Below are 19,729 nucleotides of genomic sequence, written 5' to 3' on the forward strand. Positions count from 1 at the left end.
GGTTTTCAAATTCAAGAAGATTTAATTTTAATTTCTGTACTTTAGTTGTGCCCCCTGGTGCCCGCTTAAAAAGCCAGTTAACCGCCGAAGAAGTTCAAAAAACAAAACATGTTGCAAATCTGAGAATACATGTAGAGCGAGCTATTAACCGTATTAAAACGTACAGAATTCTAAATGGAAGTATGTCGATTAGCATGCTGCAACATGCAGATGATATTTTACTAACGTGTGGTGCACTTTGTAATTTAAAATCAAAACTTATAGCTGACCCTAAACCAAAAATTAGTACTCATTAAATAAATTTTTTGTTTCACTTAATTGTTTTTATTTGTAAAATATTTTTTGGGGGTTTTATTACTTATTCCTGTGCCTTTGGGTGTTCTTATTTTGTCTAATCTATAATAGAGGTTGATTGGTTAATCGGAGGTCGAATAATTTACTTTCAAATCTCAATCGTTATATTATTGTCTAATCAACAGGCGCGATTTTACGGGGAAGGGGTTGTCTCAACCCCTCCCTATAAAGGTAATTTCCAAGTTATATATTTCATAGTTTGTATTTTCAAGAATATAGTCGGCTAGTCTGTAGATATGGAGTTTTAAGAACTTTTTTTTGGAAGGCAGTGGCACCATTTAAGGATCCCCCCTCCTTTAATTAATAGAATCGCCCCTGGTAATCAATGCACCGATTAATTGTAATTTATGTAAAATGAAATTAACAAATTAAATTAAACAAAATAAAATAATTTCATACTTTACGCCTAAGACATATTCACAAAAATAGTGGATGCCAAACAAATCTAGTACTTTTTTTTTAAGTTGAAGGATCTGCAAATTTAAAATCAGCTACAGGCGGCATAAATTCTTTGTCTCACTTTGATATCAATGACTTCTTTCAGGGGCTGCACGAAGAGGTGTTTTTCTTGGGGTGTCATAAGCGCATATTGCTGACTAGGACCAACGATGTCCATATTTGCCGACTACAAATCAAGACTAGAGTAGGGGGAGATGTTAGACACCTATCGCCGGTCCTTACTTCTTTAACTTTGATTACGATGTCTTTTTTTGCAAACTAGTTTAAAAATTTTAAAAACAAAATGTAAAAATACTAACCCGCAATAGCAGTATTTTTGGGTTTGCAAAAACCATAAAAACTACCAACCCAGAATTGTAAAATACTACCCCGGGATTATTTTATGTTTCAAAAACTAATAACTTGGTATTTCATTATTTTCAGCAATGATACTTACTTCACTTGACAAATCTTCAACATTGTTTATGGACTTTAAGGGTGGATGCAAACCTTGTAGGAAGGGGAGGGGCGATTTTAATATTTTTCAATTTGGTGGATCCAGAATATCTTGTAAGGGGAGGGGGGCAATTATCAGATTTAATGATTTGTAAGCAAGCAATCACATGATTTTAAATTTGCACCAGACAATTTTTTTTAATGTTATTTTATTCAGGCCCAGGCTCCCAAATTTATTTTCGTTTGTAATCCCTACCCTTATGGATCCGCTTTTGATGGACTTATAGATATATACATATGAGATGATTTAAGTTTATAAAAAGTACTGAAGGTCCAATATTTTTAATTTGTTACCACCTTTTTACCATATAAATTTTATGAAAGTATAGGAAAATTGAGACCCTGCAGGAGAGGTAAGGAATAGTATAATGAAGTACAAAAATCAAAGCAATAACTTCTTAATAAAATTCAATTAATTAAAAAGAAGACCACCAAAACTTAAATTATATGTAACAATGGTGAAAGTTAACGTCAATTTTCACTATCTTTACATATAGTTTACTTAGGTTAAACAAATGGAAAAGAAATGAAAAAGTTTGTGAAGATTTCTATTTAAATTTTATTCACCAACATTAAAGTATAAATATATCCTCAAATCACAGTATTATCACAGTATATATTTTACTGACAAACATTAAAAAATAAATTTTATCAAGAAACATTTTAAAAACAAAAATAATAGAATTAGAGAAAGATAACAATTAAGAGACAAGGCAAAAGTGGAAAAAAAAAACTTAGTTTTTAAAAATATGATAAAAACCTAAATGTAAAAAAATGTTTTTTGAAAAGATTTCGATTATGTGCTAAAAATAGATTTCAAATAATAATCTTTAAAATAATTAATATATTTTTCCTTTAACAAATTCCACAAAGACACATCAAAATTAATTTTATCAACAACTATGCCATGTGGAGTCCATACAACAAAGTATGTAACACTGCACCTTGTAACAGCCATTTGTAACATACATTGGGTGTAATAAGTATGGTTAGTTTTAAGTTTTACATTGACACCCTCTTTTATTAAATATGGTAAATTTAATTCTGTTGGTGTTGTAAAATTAATCTTGTAAGGGCATTTCACTTCAATACATGCTTTAGGACAGCAATCACATGACATTATTCGGTCTGGACTTGCTCCAATGTAAGGATGTTCATAATCAAGGTAAAGTCCACATTCATTCAAAGTAAGATTTTTATGATGACCTTTCATTTTTTCATAAAATGCATTTACTGCTTTAACTTCCATTGTACGACCATATTTTAAGGCTGGGATATTGGGGTTAGTAAATGTCAGTCCTGATATTTTTTGGTTTAGTGACCAAAAGTTATGATACCCACCGACAGTTTTTTTAACTTTATCCATATTCGTTGCTACCTCATGAGCTTTAGAGGCAGTTATAACACTTTTTCGATAGTGATACCAATTTTCATTTTCATTTTGACCTCGTGTTGCTAACTCTATTCGTTTTATATTTTCAGCTGACATGCTTACTTTTAAACTTGTAAAAAATTCAGAACAACACGAAGAGGTAGAAATTAAACTGTCAATGCTTGGCAAATCAACTGGTGGCATATCAACGTTTGTCAAAACTTCACGAATAAAGTCTATTTTTGGCTTTGGAACAGCAGTAAACAAAATGCTTGTCGGCACAATATTCTCAAGAGCAGAAGCTACATCATTGATATTTAATAACTGCACTGTATTATTTGATAGAGGATTATATTTTTCTCTTTGTATATCTACTAACTTTCTCTTTTTTTTACCTCTTTCGCCAAAATCTTCACGACTAAAGTCAAGATCTTTGATTTTAGAAGGTGCTACTTCTTTTCGAGATGGCAGCCATTCATTTGAAGTGCTTGTACATGCAGGGTTTGTTAATCCGTTTCTTACAGCAGCTTCAACTCTATACATTGCTGCAGCAACATGATTACAAGTTTGACCCATGCCAGCCATGCATGTGCAATGACAGGCTTTTATTTTTGCACTTTTTTCTAATACTAACCACAGTTTATGATATGTATCATTAATAGATTGTGATCTTCGACATTCTGATTTAAATATACAATAACTACTTCCTGTTAAATTATGATACATAAGAGGCTGAATCCAGGAAGATTTATAGTAGCTGTATGCTTTTGAGTTTTTATAGTCACTTAAGTCTTTACTTCCTAGTTCTGATGGATTAAACATTAAATAGGTAAATATATCTGGATATAACAACATTGGCCAGAATGGCATACCCTCTTGTTCGTCCATCCAGCCATCAAGAATTTTAAATGGATCAGGTATTTGCATATTGTCTAATTCAAGTTTCAAATTATATTCTTTTTTTAAATCTGCCTCAACTTCTACTGCTGTTTTTATTGGTAGAACATTGTTTTCTATTGCAGCAAATACACGAGCGACTAACTCTTCCTTTTTACCATTTAACTTTAATCCTCTTAACTTTAGATAGTTTTTTAACTCTTCAACTTTCATCTTTGAAATCATATTGTACTCCATGAATGATTTTATAGTAAATATTTGTTTTAGCAGTATTAGTTAGATGTTTATACTTCGTTTTCTCAAGTAAATATTGTAACGGAAGTATCTTTTTACCCCTCCTATTGGAGTTCAGACCTCTTAAAAATGACGTGTTTTAAATTCGCTCAATCGGTGTATTAATGTAAATAAAAGTGAAAGCTGGGAGGAAAGCAAACTTAAGGTAAAAAAAGTTTTTGAAGAATTACTATCTGTTAAAAATGTTCAATTTGAACGGGCCCATAGAACTGGAAAAAAAGAATCAAATAAGCCGAGATATAGTGATGAAAACTTTTAGATTTTAAAGATAAAGTCGCAGTTTTGAGCAAGTCAAGCAATCTTATTTGGCAAAACATTTATTTAAACGAGGATTTCTGTTCTGAAACAACGCAAATCAGGAAAGGTTTAAGGGAGAAAATGAAAATTGAACGAGCGGCTCCTAAGTTTGCATACATTTCTTATGATAAATTGATAATTCGCGATTGGGTTGCAAAGAAAAGTATAAACTCATCTTCATCATATTTGTCATTAAATAACGGAATTTTATTTTTACAATCGCTTATTTTAAATAAAACTGTTTTAAAAGTGGAGAAAAATTTCATAATGAAATTTTCGGATGAAAATAACATTCTCGGTGATAATGACACCGACTCAAATTATTTTAATCACAAAATGTTAGAAAGCAGATATTACTCCGTTTCTGAATGTTCGCAACATCTTAGACAAAATAAAAACACTTTTTCAATTTTAAATATTGATTTCAATTTTAAATATTCAAAGTTTGAATAAAAACTTAACAATTTAAAAATATGATTAATAGAACTTAAACACGATTTAAAAATTATGACGGAAACTTGGTGTCAAAGTGGTGAAACACATTATGAATTTGAACTAGTTAATTACACATCAATTCACCAACCACATGAATTTAATGCAGGTGGGGGCGTTAGTATTTTTATCCACAATTCACTTAATTATATTTTACGTAACGACCTCCGTGTTAATAAAACAGATTGTGAATCAGTAAATAAAATTGAATTAGTAAATAAAATTGAAAATAACATAATTATAAATAGTATTTATAGACCACCATCTGATAATATGAAAAAGTTTAAAACTCATCTTAAAGCATTTCTAAATGCTTCAAGAACAAATTTATTTGGTCGGGGATTTTAACATCAACCTAATCAACTATGCTTCAATAATAATGCTAAGAATTTTATAAATACTCTTTTAGAAAATAACTTTATTTCAACAATAAACAAATCAACAAGAGTTACAAAAAAGTCTTCTAACCTACTTGATAACATCATAACTATCAGTTTTTATAATAGTCTTCTTTACACAGGTATAATTTAAACTCCATTCTTAGCTACCAATAACATTTTAATTAACAATACTGACAAAAAACCCTCAATATTTCGGCGACTAATAAAAACTCCTTAAAGCATTTTAACAGCTGTTTAAAAAATAATGTTGATTGGAATTTAATTTTGTAATCAAGTGATGCTAACAATGCTTATAACTTGTTTCTTGGTCAATTTTGTAAGCAATATGAAGTAGCACTTCCAGAAAAAGAAATAATCATAAATACCAAATCACTTCAAAGTCCCTGGGTGTCGATAGGCTTACTAAAATCTTCAAAAAAGAAATAAAAATTATATACAAAGTATCTTAAAATAAAATCTTATAAAAATGAAATAACTTATAAAATTTCAAAAATATATTCAAAAAAACAAAAATCTTTATTATGCTCAGTTATTAAAAAAAAAAAAACGGAAACACAAAAAAAGTATGGAATATAATTAAGGATTTGATTGGAAAAAATAATTATAAAAAAAATACTCTGCCAAAAAATCTTTTAATTAATGGAAAATTAGTTTATGATAAATCTATTATAATTGAAGAACTAAACAACTAAATTGGCTGCTAAAATCCCAGCTAACTCCACTTCTTTTGATTCATATTTAAAAAATTATGATAAACTTATGGACGAAACTAGTTTAAAACTTTGCGAGCTGAGAGCTGCATTTAGCAGTCTTGAAAGTAAAAAAAGTGAAGGTTTTGAATTAGTATTGATATTGTCAAATGTCAATTTTAATATTCTTGAACCTTCTTTATTTCATGTTTTTGATCTTTCATTTAAGACAGGTATTGTTTTTTTTTAAATCTGGAAATAAGTCAAATATTTTAAATTACTATATCTATACTAATTTGCTTTTTAAATTTGCTAAAGAGAATAATATATAATAGGCTATATAACTATCTAACTGAGAACGACATGTTGTATTGCAAGCAATTTGGTTTAAAAAAAAAAATTTCACTGAACAAGCAATAATTGAACTTTCTAATCAAATATCTAGCGCCTTTATTAATGACTGTTTTACATTAGGAGTTTTCATTGATCTGTCAATAGCTTTTGATACTGTAAACCACAATATGTATATATTTTTTATTTTTTATTTGCCGTGTAATATCGAGGGTATACTGCCAGAACCCACTATGTCATTTTTCATTGTTTTAAGATAATGGCAGTTTAATAAAAAAAAATTTTTTTATGCAATAGTGTATATTTCCATTGTATATTTGAGAATGATCAATAACTTGGTATTATATAGAATATAAGGTCTTGTGCGTTTTGGAAGTGATAAAGCATATAATAATGAGTGTTTATGTTAACTTAACTCAAAACCAACAAAAAATGACTTAGTGCATTCTGGCAGTATACCCTCGATATTATTTACACTAAGATTTATAATAATATACGGGCAGGACTTCAAGAAGATCGTAATGACCTTATCACAAAGCCCCTAACAAAAGTCTATTTTGTTTTACAATAAAAACATCTATATACTGTATAAAACAAATATATACCGAGAATATATAATCACTAAATATATCATAAATTTGATACTCTACATACTTCAGAAGTGAAACTCAAAATAAAACTTAACAAATCAGTATGCAGTATAGCAACTGAAAATATTTTTTTAAAAAATCAAAAAAATCAAGAATATTTTTTGTTGAAAAAATGATTTTTTTAATAGATTGTTTGAAAAAGAAATAGGTCAATTTAGATGAAAAAACAAAATTAGGCCGTACAATTTCATTCCAGAGAAAAATTCGACGATAAGATATACAAAATTGAGCTTGTTTATTATTGCAAAAAGGTTTTTCTAAAATGCTATTATTACGTAGGTTATATTTGTTTTGGGGTTTGATTTTGTAAAGGTTTACAATAACATCGGGGGACATAAGTTCTTTACATTTGTACATAAAACACAAAACATTAAATACATTTAGTTGATAAACATTTAAGGCGTCCATTTCTTTAAAAAGCGGTTCAGAGCTCGAAACACGATTTTTAAATTTTATTATGCGAGCTGCGTGTTTCTGATGCCGATAAAGAGATTTAAGTTTAGCTTTATGTGTACTTCCCCATATAATATTTAATTGATATGACAGTGAATAAAGGACTAATATAATAGTGTTAATTGCTTTTTGTTTAAAATACCTCTAGATTTGTATAGAATTTCAACGTTTTTTGTAACTTTATTAGAACTATTATTGATGTGTAATTTCCAAGACAGATTTTCTTCAATAAAAACTCCTAAAAATTTTGTCGCTTTTTCTCTTTTTAGGATGACATTGTCTATCAAAAGATCAGACATATTTATAGGCAGTATCTGTTTTTTATAGTTTGGATGGAAAAGTATCCGTTTTGTTTTTTCAAAATTTAAAGATACCCTTTTTTTTTTGGACCAAAATGAAATTTTTTTAAGTTTTCTGTTCATATTATTAAAAAGTATATGTATACTTTCATGTGACTGAAACAAGTTTGTGTCGTCGGCAAAAATTATAGTCTTTAAATTGGATGCTTTGTTAAGATTATTTATATATATAATGAAAAGAAGTGGTCCAAGTATGGATCCTTGTGGGACAATGTTATGTTCATTAATGTTTGAGGTTGGGAATCTTCGTTAAAAACAAATTGCTTTCGGTTGGAGAGACTTTTGAACCAACTTAATGTTTTCCCTGCTATGCCATAACATTCAAGTTTTTTTAACAAAATATTACGATCGACCGTGTCAATAGCTTTTGACTAGTCAATGAAAACACCAAGTGTAAATTTTTGATTTTTAAAAGATTCGTTAATACAAGGTGTTAATTGAAGTATAGCATGTTCGGTTGAGTTGTTTTTTTAAAACCGAACTGATTTTCATAAAGGAGTTTATTGGTAATTAGGTACGTGTACACTCTGTTATACATTATTTTTTCTAACATTTTCGAAAAAACTGGAAAAACAGAAATAGGTCTGTAATTCGTTATATTGGTCGGGTCTCCTGTCTTAAAAATAGAAATTACTTTTGCTATTTTCAGAGAGTCTGGGAAAGAGCCTTGTTTAATGGATGATTTAAAGATTTTGTAAAGAATTTCTTTCATGACATCATAAGAGTCTATCACGATATTTCCATTAATACCGTCAGTTCCTACTGATTTATTTCTTTTTAACGATCTAAAAGCTATATGAAATTCCTCAAGCATTTGATCTCTGAATGATTTTAAGTTACTATTGTTAACAATTCGCATTTTTATTGTCATTCTGCCCTCGTTTTTTATTTGATAATCTGATTTAATAGAAAAAAATATGGGAAAATGATCAGAAACATCAGTTTTTATAATTCCTTTTTTTAGAGATTTATTAAAATAGTCTGTGGTTAATATATTATCAATTGAAGTCCATGAATGATTTGTAATTCTAGTTGATCTATCAATTATTGGTATGGTACCCATTTCAAATAAATTGTTATAAAATATTTTTATGTTTTGGTTTTCGCTATGCTCAAAACAATCCAAGTTGAAGTCACCCAAAATATAACTTTTTTTTTTCTCTTGACTAGTTTTTTCTATTAGATTGTATGAATAGGCGCTGGAAAATAGGGTGCAGGATGGGCAACTGCCCACCCAATATTTCTGCACCGGGGGCAGGTATATCTTCATCCAAAATGTCACTATCCGCGATTCAAAACAGCGATAATTTTATGCACTCCGAAGAAAAAAAACTTTTGCATTCAAAAGAATGCAAAAGTTCTTTTTTTTTGAAAGAACTTTTGCATCCGATAAGAAAGTATTTTAGCTTATCGATATTTGTATTTAAGTTCCTGATGTTGATGTGTATTACCGTGAACTTTCCTATGTTAGTTTGGAGTTCAGCTTTAAAAGTTTTAATAACAAAATATGTAGAGCCAAATACTTTTCTGTTATAAAAGAAAATATTGCCCTCATATAAATCAGTCGCAAAAAAAATATTTTCACTTTTGAAAATGTCAAAACGCAACTTTTGAAAGACTTTTGTTACAAAGTCATTATCCATGACAAAAAAGAGAACTAAATTAAGAACTTTTAAATAGAATTCGATTAGTAAAAAAACTTCATTGTACAGAGTATGAGTTAAAGACTCCATAAAAATGAAATAAAATTTAAAAAAGCAAAATTTGTTTTAATGTTTAATCGCACAACTCTTTAACAAATCAATCAATGTCAGAAGCAAAGAAGCCCCGTTTAAAGACTATAGACGTCTTCTTTTCAAGAGCGAGGTAAGTAAGCATTTAATATGTTAAATTTAAATCATGGAACAGACGATTGTGCTAAATTGTTGCCTAGGTTAGCTAGCATACGCAGTGTGATCATTTGAATTAAATTATAACTTGAGATCAGACCTCAAAAATAAGAAAAAAAAAGAACTAGAATCAACCTTTATTGAAATTTTACTGCCATCAGAAAAAAATATTATTGTAGGTTGCATTTATCGCCACCCATGTATAAACACTAGTGAGTTCAATATCACTTATATACAAACCCTACTCGACAAGTTATCACGAGAGAATAAAAATATAATTCTTTTAGGAGACTTCAACATTATTCTTTTAAAATATGACTTCTGTAATGATGTTTCTAACTTTCTAGATCTTATGTGCTCTTTCTCTCTCTTCCCATTAATTACTCAACCAACCAGAATTACTCCAAAATCAAAGACACTCATAGATAATATAATTGTAAACATTCACACCCCAAATACTAAATAAGGCAACCTAACAGTATGTCTTGCTGACCATCTTATTCAGTTCATATCCATGCAAGAACTTAAAACAGTCTCATCTCAAACTATATCGTAGATGTTTTAAAAAATTTGATCAAAAAAGTTTTCTTAAAGACCTTAAAGAAACTGATTGGCTTTCAATAAACCAACAAGGGAACTATTGTGCTAATAACTCTACTTCTAAGTTTTTGGATGCACTTAAAAGATTACTTGATAATCATGCCCCTTTCAAAATGTCTATCAAAAAAGCTAATAAATCTTTATCAAAGCGGCCGTGGTGCAGTGGTTAGAGCGCTTGCTTTATAAGCAAGAGATCGAGGTTCAAAACGAGCCTTGGACATATTTTCGCGTCACGGTAAGGAAGGAGGCGTGAACTTCCTGGTTAAATGCACTTTCGCGGTGCTCTGTGACAAGACCGTTAGGTCTTTTTGGGGCACCTAAATAACAGTACAAAAAAAAAAAAAAAGCCATGGATTACTAATGGAATCATTACGTCAATACAAATTAAAAATAAGTTCCACAAGAAGTTTAAAAAATGTAAAAAAGAGAATTTAAAGCTACAATATTTTCAAAAATTCAAATATTATAGAAATCAAATTAGTAACCTACTGCGATTCTCAAAAAAAACATATTATTCAACCTACTTTAATGAAATCTAAATAACCTTAAAACACCTGGAAAGGAAAAAGGAGTATTATTTACATTAAATCAAAGAACAACAATAATATAGATAGTTTAAATATTAGTAATAAAACTATAACTAACAAGAAAATAATTGTAAACATATTTAATGATTCCTTTTCTTCAATTGCAGATAATCTTGCTAAAGAAATTATACCTCCTAAATTTCACTTCAGCCACTATCTAAAAAACCAAAATCCTGATACTTTTTTTTTATCTCCAGTTACTTTTCAAGAAGTAAATGACTATATCTCTCTCTTAAATCCAAAAAAAATCTCCAGGCCCAATTGCATTCCTTAAAAAATAATGACCTTAGCATCTCAAGAATTGAGCTTAGCCTTGAGTATTATAATAAAATAATCTTTCCAATCAGGGATATTCCCTGACTTATTTAAAGTTGCAGAAGTTGTTCCAATTTTTAAAAGCGGCTGTAAACAAGATCTATGTAACTATCGGCCAATATCCTTACTCTCAAATGTAGGTAAACTAATTGAAAAGCAATTAATTGTATTAAAACTAATTGTATAACAGGCTACTTAGTTTTTTAAATCTATCAGATAGCTTATATAGTCTGCAATTTGGATTCCGAAAGTAACACACTCTACTAACCAAACACTCATAGATATAACTGAAACTATACGCGAGGCTTTGGATCAAAGACAATTTGCTGGTGGAGTGTTTGTTGATCTGCAAAAAGCTTTTGATACTGTCAACCATGAAATTCTATTATCAAAGCTGTATCATTATGGTGTAAGGGAAATTGCTCTGAAATGGTTTAAGTCATATCTAAACCATCGTCCACAAAGTGTTACTATTGATAATATTTCATCCACTACTAAGTTTATGTCTATAGGTGTTCCTCAGATAAATCTGAGTCCCCTTCTTTTCCTTATCTACATAAATGATTTAAACACTTGTATTAAATACTCAAAGGTGTACCATTTTGCTGATGACACTAACCTTTTGGATATAGATAAGTCTTTAAAAAAGCTAAATAAGTACCTAAATTATGACCTGGTACCACTGGTTCAATGGTTGCAATCAAACAAAGTATCTTTGAATGTCACAAAAACTGAATTAGTTCTATTTAAATCTAAAAGGCAAAAAAATTACCAAAAAACTTTTAGAATTAGTGGCCAAAAACTAAATATTGTAGATAAAATAAAATATCTGGGCATATTATTAGATGAAAATCTTTTGTTCATTTAACAAATTAAATCCATATCAAACAAACTCGAGCAAATGGAATGCTTACCAAAATAAGGCACTTAGTGAATTACGAAACCCTTGTGAATATTTGGCATGCTATTTTTAACTCCCATCTACGCTATGGTTGTCAGATATGGGGACAAAGTTCATCCATTTATAAATAAAACTTTATAAATCTCCAGAATAAATCTTTAAGAACAATTCACTTTCAACCTAACAGTTTTAGTTCTGACATACTATATAATCTTTCTAAAATTTTAAAGCTTGACTAACTTATCTACTTATCAAACTGTGTTATTGTATGGGACATTGTCCGTAATAATACGCCCAGCTGCTTCACTAGCTACTTTAAATTCACAAATGATATTCATAGTTATAAACTTAGGTCTGAATCTTATTGTAGTCTCACTATGCCTTTAAAACAAACACATAAGTATGGGATAAAGTCAATAAAGTATCAATCAATTCACTGTTGGAACTCTCTTCCTGTTAAAACTAAAAAAATATTCTTTAAAATGGCAAATAGAAATACCTTCATGACCCATGTAAAAAAGTTTATCCTCAATAAAAATAATCAATGAACTATCAGTTATGCAATCACCCCCAAGCTATTCTCTATAACTAAATTTTTAATATACTAAAAGTACAAAACTCATAAATAAAAATAAAAAATAACAATAACAATATAAAACCAAAAAATAAAAATATAAAACTCATAAAATAAAAATAAAAATATAAAACTCTAAAAATAAAGCATAAAAATATATAAATGTTCATTTAGTCACAACCAAATACCCTCATTTTCATCATCCTGTAAAGTTTATATGGCTCTAAAATTTGTGGCATTGTTACTAAAACATTTAACATGTAATAAATAAACAATAAACTATTTTCTATGCAATCGCCCCGCTTAATTCTTTATAACAATTTTTTTTTTAATTCTTTTTATTGTACTTTAATGCATATTCAATATTTCTATTTCCTTATAAAATATTATGCTTAAAAAATTCTGGTACATAACAAAACTCTCCTAGGACTTCTCCTTCTTTGACTTTTCTTTCCAAGTCGTTAAACTTCTCTCCATTTTCTTTCCTTCATTTTTACCAGTTACATTTTTTGTTATTGATATTATGATTTTTATATTTTTTATTTTGCATTATTATTAATGATTATCACTATTATATATAAATATATAGTAAAATATATATCTGTATATAGTAAAATATATATAAAGATTATACTTTTTATATAACTGTATTTAATATTATTATTACTACTTATTACTATTATTGTTATTATTATTACTTATTATTATCATTATTGTTATTATGCTATAATTTATACCATCATAGGTCTTTACACGTCATCAGTTTATAACTGTTTGTAAATGTCCCGCACGATTGTATATATATACAGTTATTATTAACTGTATATATATACAATCGTGCGAGAAAAAAAAAAGTGAAAATATATTGATTTGATTTGATTTGATTTGATTACGGCAGCATTCCATAATTGCAAGACTACTGAAAATATTTTTCCTTAACAAATACTAAAAGGTGAAATGTATGTAATATCCATATCCAAATCCTTTAGGTCGACACGTACCAAACTGAAACTGGTGATAGTGCTTGTGAAACCACTACATCCTCACAGTATGATTCTAATCCATCAACACAGCCATCTGTGTCTACCACATCCACTTTCTCTGCCAAGTTTGAGTCAAGCAAACCTGCTGTACTGGCAGTAACAGGTACTGCCCTGGTCCTTTATCCCTTTCAACCCCCTTCTATGTACAAATTCCCAACTAAGAAATTTGCATCAGATCAGTATGAAAGGTCTTGTAAGAGTGTTTGCAAAATGGCCATAGTTACACTATGTTCCTGAGACAGATTCTGTTTGGTGTTTCAACTGCTTGGAAGCTGTGAATAAGAAACTAGTAACTGTAAGCAATCGACAAGCTAATGTTTTTGTTGATTCTGGCTTTTTCAACTGGAAAAAAGGAACCGAAAAATTTTCAATTCATGAACAGTCATCCGCCCACAAAGAAGTCACAGAGAAAACACTGTATTCCAAACAGACTCTTATATCTGCTATTTTGAGTGAACAAGTTTCATCATCTCAGGCCATCGCTCGAACTGTTTTGAAAGTAATATTTTCAAGAATTAAATATTTAGGACGACCGGGTCTGGCATTGAGAGGAGGAGAACATCATGATGGAAATCTATGGCAGCTTGTACTAGAACGGGTACAAAATGTACCCTCTGTGAAAGAGTGGTTAAACAAACGCAAAACATGGATGTCAGACACAATACAAAATGAAATTATTTAAATGTTTGCACATTATGTTGAACGAAGCATTGTCACTAATATATCACAGTGCTCATATCTTGGCCTTACAGCTGATGGAACTACAAATGTGGCGGGTCATGAGCAATTTTCTGTCAGCATACAGTATGTAGGCCCTAATTTAAAAGTACAGGATTGCTTTATGGGTTTCTACAATTGCCAGAATAGCACTGCTGAAACATTTTTTAATGCCATAATTGATGTGTTTACCCGCTGCACAATACCCATAAATAAACTAGTTTGCTATCCATTTGATGAAGCCAGTAACATGAGCGGACACTTATCTGGAGTAAGAGCTCCTCTCGGAGAAACTTACCCACAGCAGTGTATGTTCACTGCGCAAATCATTCTTTGATCTTGTTTTACAAGAGGTCTGCTTTGAAGTAAAAATGGTTATTGGCACAATTCAATTTGTGCGTGATGTTGGAACAATCATAAGAGAGTCTTCAAAGAGAAAGGCATTGTATGAATCTTTGTTTGATTCAGATGATGTTGTTCTGAACTTGGTCAGCTTATGTCCAACTCGATGGCGCATTAGGGAAAAAGTCATTAGTAGAATTATGACAACTAATGGAGAAGTTTATGAAACATTGTCTCAGCTAGCAGGCGACAGGTCAGTACGTGTTGATGCAAGGGCTAAAATCTCAGGCTTAGGCAAACAAGTTTCTAAGGCACAAACCTTTTATGGAGTCCTATTATGCAATGCTCTGTTTTCCAAATTTGAATTGGTTGCCAAAGCTTTACAGAACCCATCACTGAGTGCATCAACCGCTGAAAAATGTGTTCAATTTCTTCTGGCTCAACTTCAAGACTTGCGTAGTGATGAATTTGCTTCAGAATTACACAGGAAGGCCATCGAGAAAGCTACCACACTGAATCTCGTGCTGCCTTAGGTACAGCGTAGTTCCACAGTTAATGCTCCTGCTCGTTTCTCGCATGGAGCTCAAAGCCGTAATGTAGAACAATTAACTACAGATGTTATCTGGAAAAAAAGTCTCTTCGAAGCCATTGACCACTCAGTTGCAGAACTGCTGCGTCGTTTTAACCAAGAAGGATTGCATAAAATCGCAAGCACAGAAGCTATTTTGATAGGTTCATGCACATCCACAAGTAATGCAGCCACACTAGCCAGCATGCCACTGCAAAGTTTGCCAAATAATGTCGATGTTCCTATGTTGCAGTTACAGCTGCAACTGCTTCCACAGTTGTTTAAGGACAAGTCACTGCCTAAAGATTTACACCAGCTAGCAGCAGCTTTAAAAGACCTTGAACCAAGTACCCGCAGGTTATTTGACATGGTGGAACAGGTAGTTGTGTTGTGTTTATCTGTTCCAATATCCGTAGCTGATTCTGAAAGGTCCTTCAGTGTATTGGGACGGCTTAATACTTGGCTGCGGTCAACAATGTCACAGAGTCGTCTCACTCACCTCGCTTTAATGCGCATTAACAAAGATTACCTAGACAAGGCTGACATTACAGCACTCATGGAGGAGTTTGTGGCTAAAACCCGTAAACGTTCATCCGTATTTGGGCATTTTTTACAGTAACTGTAATTATCTTTGGTAGAAAAGGATTGAAAATCTGCATTTAGCAGGGTTAACTGTGCCTAAAAAAATTTCAGTGGGATAACGCCCCCCAAACACCCATTCAGGGAAAGGGAATCCCTCCCAAACCCCACCCATTCCACCCCCACCCCCACCCATTCTACCCCCACCCCACCCCACCCCCACCCCCACCCTACCCCCCTTCGTCTTTAAACACTTCTAGCGCCTATGATTGTATTTCAAAAATTTACCAAGATTTTCTGTTATTCCAGTTGGAGGCCTATAGCAACAGCTGATTAAAATGTTTTTAGAATTTTTGTTTATTAGTTCAATTGTTAAGATTTCTTGATCCGTATCAGAAACACTCGTATCGCTTCTAGCTTAATAAAAAATATTTTCTTTCAAAAAAAAAGTAATCCTCCTCCGCGCCTATAATTCTTTCGTTCCAAAAAAATTTCTTTAAAACCTGGGAGAAGGAGATTAGAATTTGATTCAAAATCTATTTTAGAACACCAAGTTTCGGTAGCGCAAATCGCGTTAAAACAATTGTTGGTTTCGTAAATTAAATTAAAAAAATTTTCAAAATTCCTTTTTAAACTTTTAATATTCACGTGAATGACGTTAAAATAATCACTTTTATAATCCACTCCTATAAAGTTACTAACTTCATTTGGTTGAAAATAAGAGCAGGCAAATTAATTTTATTAAAGTAATTTATGTCTGGATCGGATTCTTCATCCCATTTAAGATCATTAATTTGAAAAAATTAAAAAACATTTCCAAAATTATTATTACTTTTCGAATTCATTTTTTATTATAATTTACTTTTTTTATTTTGTTATAAATAACCGTGAATAAACTTTTTTTAAGATCGCAAAGTGATTATTTTATTGTACACATCTTTAGCGAAATTACCTGATGCTCATAGATCTTTTGCTTGTCGAAAAAGTTGTTTGCAAATACTAGTTGTCCGCTCGCTGAAATCTTCGTTTATATACATGTTTTCCTTCCACAATTTCTTTTTTTTGTATTTTTCGAGAATGTTTTCACGATCATTAAAATTAAGAAACTTGACAACAATAGCAGGCTTTTTACGCTTACCTTCTTCGTGTTCTTTTTTTCCAGTACGAAGCGCTCTTTCTATTTGTATACCTTCTTTAATATCCAGTTTTTCTCTCAGTAGATTCTTAATCAATTCTTGGCTTTTCTCCCATGTTTCGCCTTCGGTTTTCTCAATACCGTCAAATCGCAAGTTTTTTCTCCTAATTCGGTCTAACTCAGCAATTTTATTCTTTAGTGTTTCATTTTCTTCGTTTAAATATTTTTGATTTAGTTGACACTGTATTTTTAATGTTTCTTTTATTGTTTCATATTGTTCACTAACAAACTCGATAGTTTTATTTGTCTCATTAAGTTAACGTTTTAATTCTTTATTTTCATTTTTTATAATAATCGGTTCGCTTTCTAATTTTTGTATACGATCATTAAAGATTTTTATTTTCGTATTTTCATGAATTCCTAATAAATCCTTTACTTGACTCAATGTGAATTTGTTTGTCATTATTTAAAAGTGAGTTTATTATAAAGATTACAAAGATATAAATGGATATAGATAAGAACGTTCGCAAAACTACAGCATACCTTCTACAGCCGCTACGTTTGCCGAGTCGATGTTTAGTGGAATAATATACTAATACTAATATACTAATAAAAAAAACTTGAAAACTACGGAGTGAAAAATAAAAACTTACTTTGGTTCAAAAGGTATCTGACAAATCGAAAGCAATTTTTATATTATGATCAAAATAACACATTTCCATATTTCATAACTTGCGGGGTTCCTCAAGGCTCTATTTTAGGATCACTCTTATTTCTATTGTACATAATTGACTTATACTTAGCTACAAATCTTTTAGACCTAACTTTGTTTGCTGATAATTCCAATCTTTTTTTGTTCTCAAAGAGATATTAAAACACTTTTTAAAATAGTTAATGAACAGTTATGTATAGTTAATGAATGGTTTGTAAGTAAGATAAATCAAAATTTATACTTTTCCATAAAGTAAATAAATCAGAAAACATTCCTCTAAAAATACCAAATTTTATAATTGATAATACTTATATTAAAAGGGAAACATACGTAAACTTTTTAAGAGTAAAACTGGATGAAAATTTACTGGGGTATTCACATATAAATAGTATTGAAACAACACTCTCCAAAAATATCACTATGATGTTTAAGACTAAACCTTTTCTAAACGTAACATTCCTGAAAAAGTTGTATTTTGCCTTTATTCACAGTTATTTGACTTACTGTAATATTGTGTGGGCTAGTACTGGCTATGCAAAACTTAAGAAAGTCTACAACAAACAAAAATATGCGTGCATAATAGTTTTTGAAGCCCACAGAAATACTCCTTGCGAACCACTTTTACGTGCGCTCGGTGCTTTGAATGTCTATAAACTCAATTTACACCAAATTTTATTGTTTATGTTCAAAACAAAAATGGAATTGTTCTCAAAAAATTTTCAAACTTATTTTAATTAAATTAGTCATAATTATTCAACAAATTTTTCATTGTTCTCAAATATAATTTAAAATTAACCTCCTATTCAATTAAATACCGCGGACCTTATCAGTGGAAAAAATCCCCAGAGATTGTCAACAAAAACAAGACAACATTAGTGCAATTTAAAAATGAATCAAAGCGATTATTACTGTTCAGGGATCTTAATTTATCCAACTTTAAATCTTTCTTTTAAAGTAAGCCTAATAAAATAAGAATAAATTTATTCTTATCAATGAGGTTTAAGTGATGATGTAAAAAATTCATCTTGTGATTATGTTAATTATGAAATTTTATATTATTGTTTTTTTTTCAAAAACTTTTGTTTAAGTGATTCTTAAACATTTTAACAGTTGTAAGCATTTGAACACTTCTTAATTATTTGCTATTTTGGATTTCTTTATTTTCTTAGTTATTTTCTGTTTTAATTCTGATTTATGTTTATATATATATTTGTATAATACGGTTATTTAGAATTCTTTTTTATATGGGGCTCGGCGGTAAGGCAAATTGTGCCTTCTTCTTGCTTCAGCCATTAATTTCGATATATGTATATGCAATGTAAGCATTCTTTAACGGCGAAATAAATTACAAAAAAATAAAAAAGCACTTAAAACATGGTTTAAATTCAATGGGAATGTCAATTAACGGTTACGATAAAACTATGCGATAAATCCTTCTTAGTAAAAGGCTCTTAAGACCGATGAACCATCACCGGTGACTAGTAGCACCGGTTATGATAAAGCTCTACTTCCAAAGAAAAAGAAATGTCAATGAAAACGATCAAGCTAATCTCTACGAAAAATACATACATATGAAGATGTGAGAAAAAACAATTCCAAATGCTATTAGTTTTAGCATGAAATCGTTCGCTTAAATTGGACAACCAACACTTATAAATGTTGGTCAGCAAACGCAAAACATTATCCTAACAGAAGTTATGAAAACTTTCTTATTATTTGCAAGTGGTAGTGTACATTATTTATGCTCTTTCCGTGCCATGTAATAAGATCATAAGAACTTCTGGGAGCACATTTTTTTTTTCCTTTTACTTTTTTTACAAAAAAGTAAAAGGAAAAAAAAATTATTAAACCTAATTAAACTATCGGTTATTTACTTCATTATCTTTTTTATTTTCTTTTGTTTACTCGATGCTTTTGATTTTCATAAATAACGGTTCATAAATGGTTTTAAAATTAAGCTGTGAAGCTCCAAAATCTAAATGTCGTCTATACAATCACATTGTAAATATGATTATAAAGATTTTGAAATATAGTATTTAAGCAGTCCCTAAATGATTGGGGTCTGGGAATATATTGTCCAGTTGTCGGAGCGGCCGTTCTCTCATATTGTTTAGCTTCATTAAGATTTAAATAATATGATATTAAAAAATAGAAAGCGAAAATAAACTACTTTATTATTTTTATTACAATTTATTTAAAAATAA

General features: G+C 30.1%; 1 protein-coding gene across 1 annotated transcript; it reads left to right on the top strand.

Moving 5' to 3' along the window:
• The first annotated feature begins 14,560 nt into the window (after positions 1-14,560).
• LOC136091041 (uncharacterized) lies at positions 14,561-15,718 on the top strand. Its single transcript, XM_065818025.1, has 2 exons — positions 14,561-15,022; positions 15,065-15,718. Exons 1-2 carry the CDS (start codon positions 14,561-14,563, stop codon positions 15,716-15,718), a joined length of 1,116 nt encoding a protein of 371 aa, XP_065674097.1.
• Positions 15,719-19,729: the final 4,011 nt, after the last annotated feature.

Source organism: Hydra vulgaris, chromosome 14 (assembly GCF_038396675.1).
Source record: "Hydra vulgaris chromosome 14, alternate assembly HydraT2T_AEP".
Classification (NCBI taxonomy): domain Eukaryota; kingdom Metazoa; phylum Cnidaria; class Hydrozoa; order Anthoathecata; family Hydridae; genus Hydra; species Hydra vulgaris.

What these genes read in the sequence shown, in the direction of transcription:
- LOC136091041 (XM_065818025.1), top strand. Translation starts at nt 14,561, where the DNA reads ATGGTTATTGGCACAATTCAATTTGTGCGTGATGTTGGAACAATCATA. An exon ending in CTTCAGAATTACACAGGAAG is followed by an intron (nt 15,023 to 15,064) that starts GCCATCGAGAAA and finishes GTGCTGCCTTAG; the next exon opens with GTACAGCGTAGTTCCACAGT.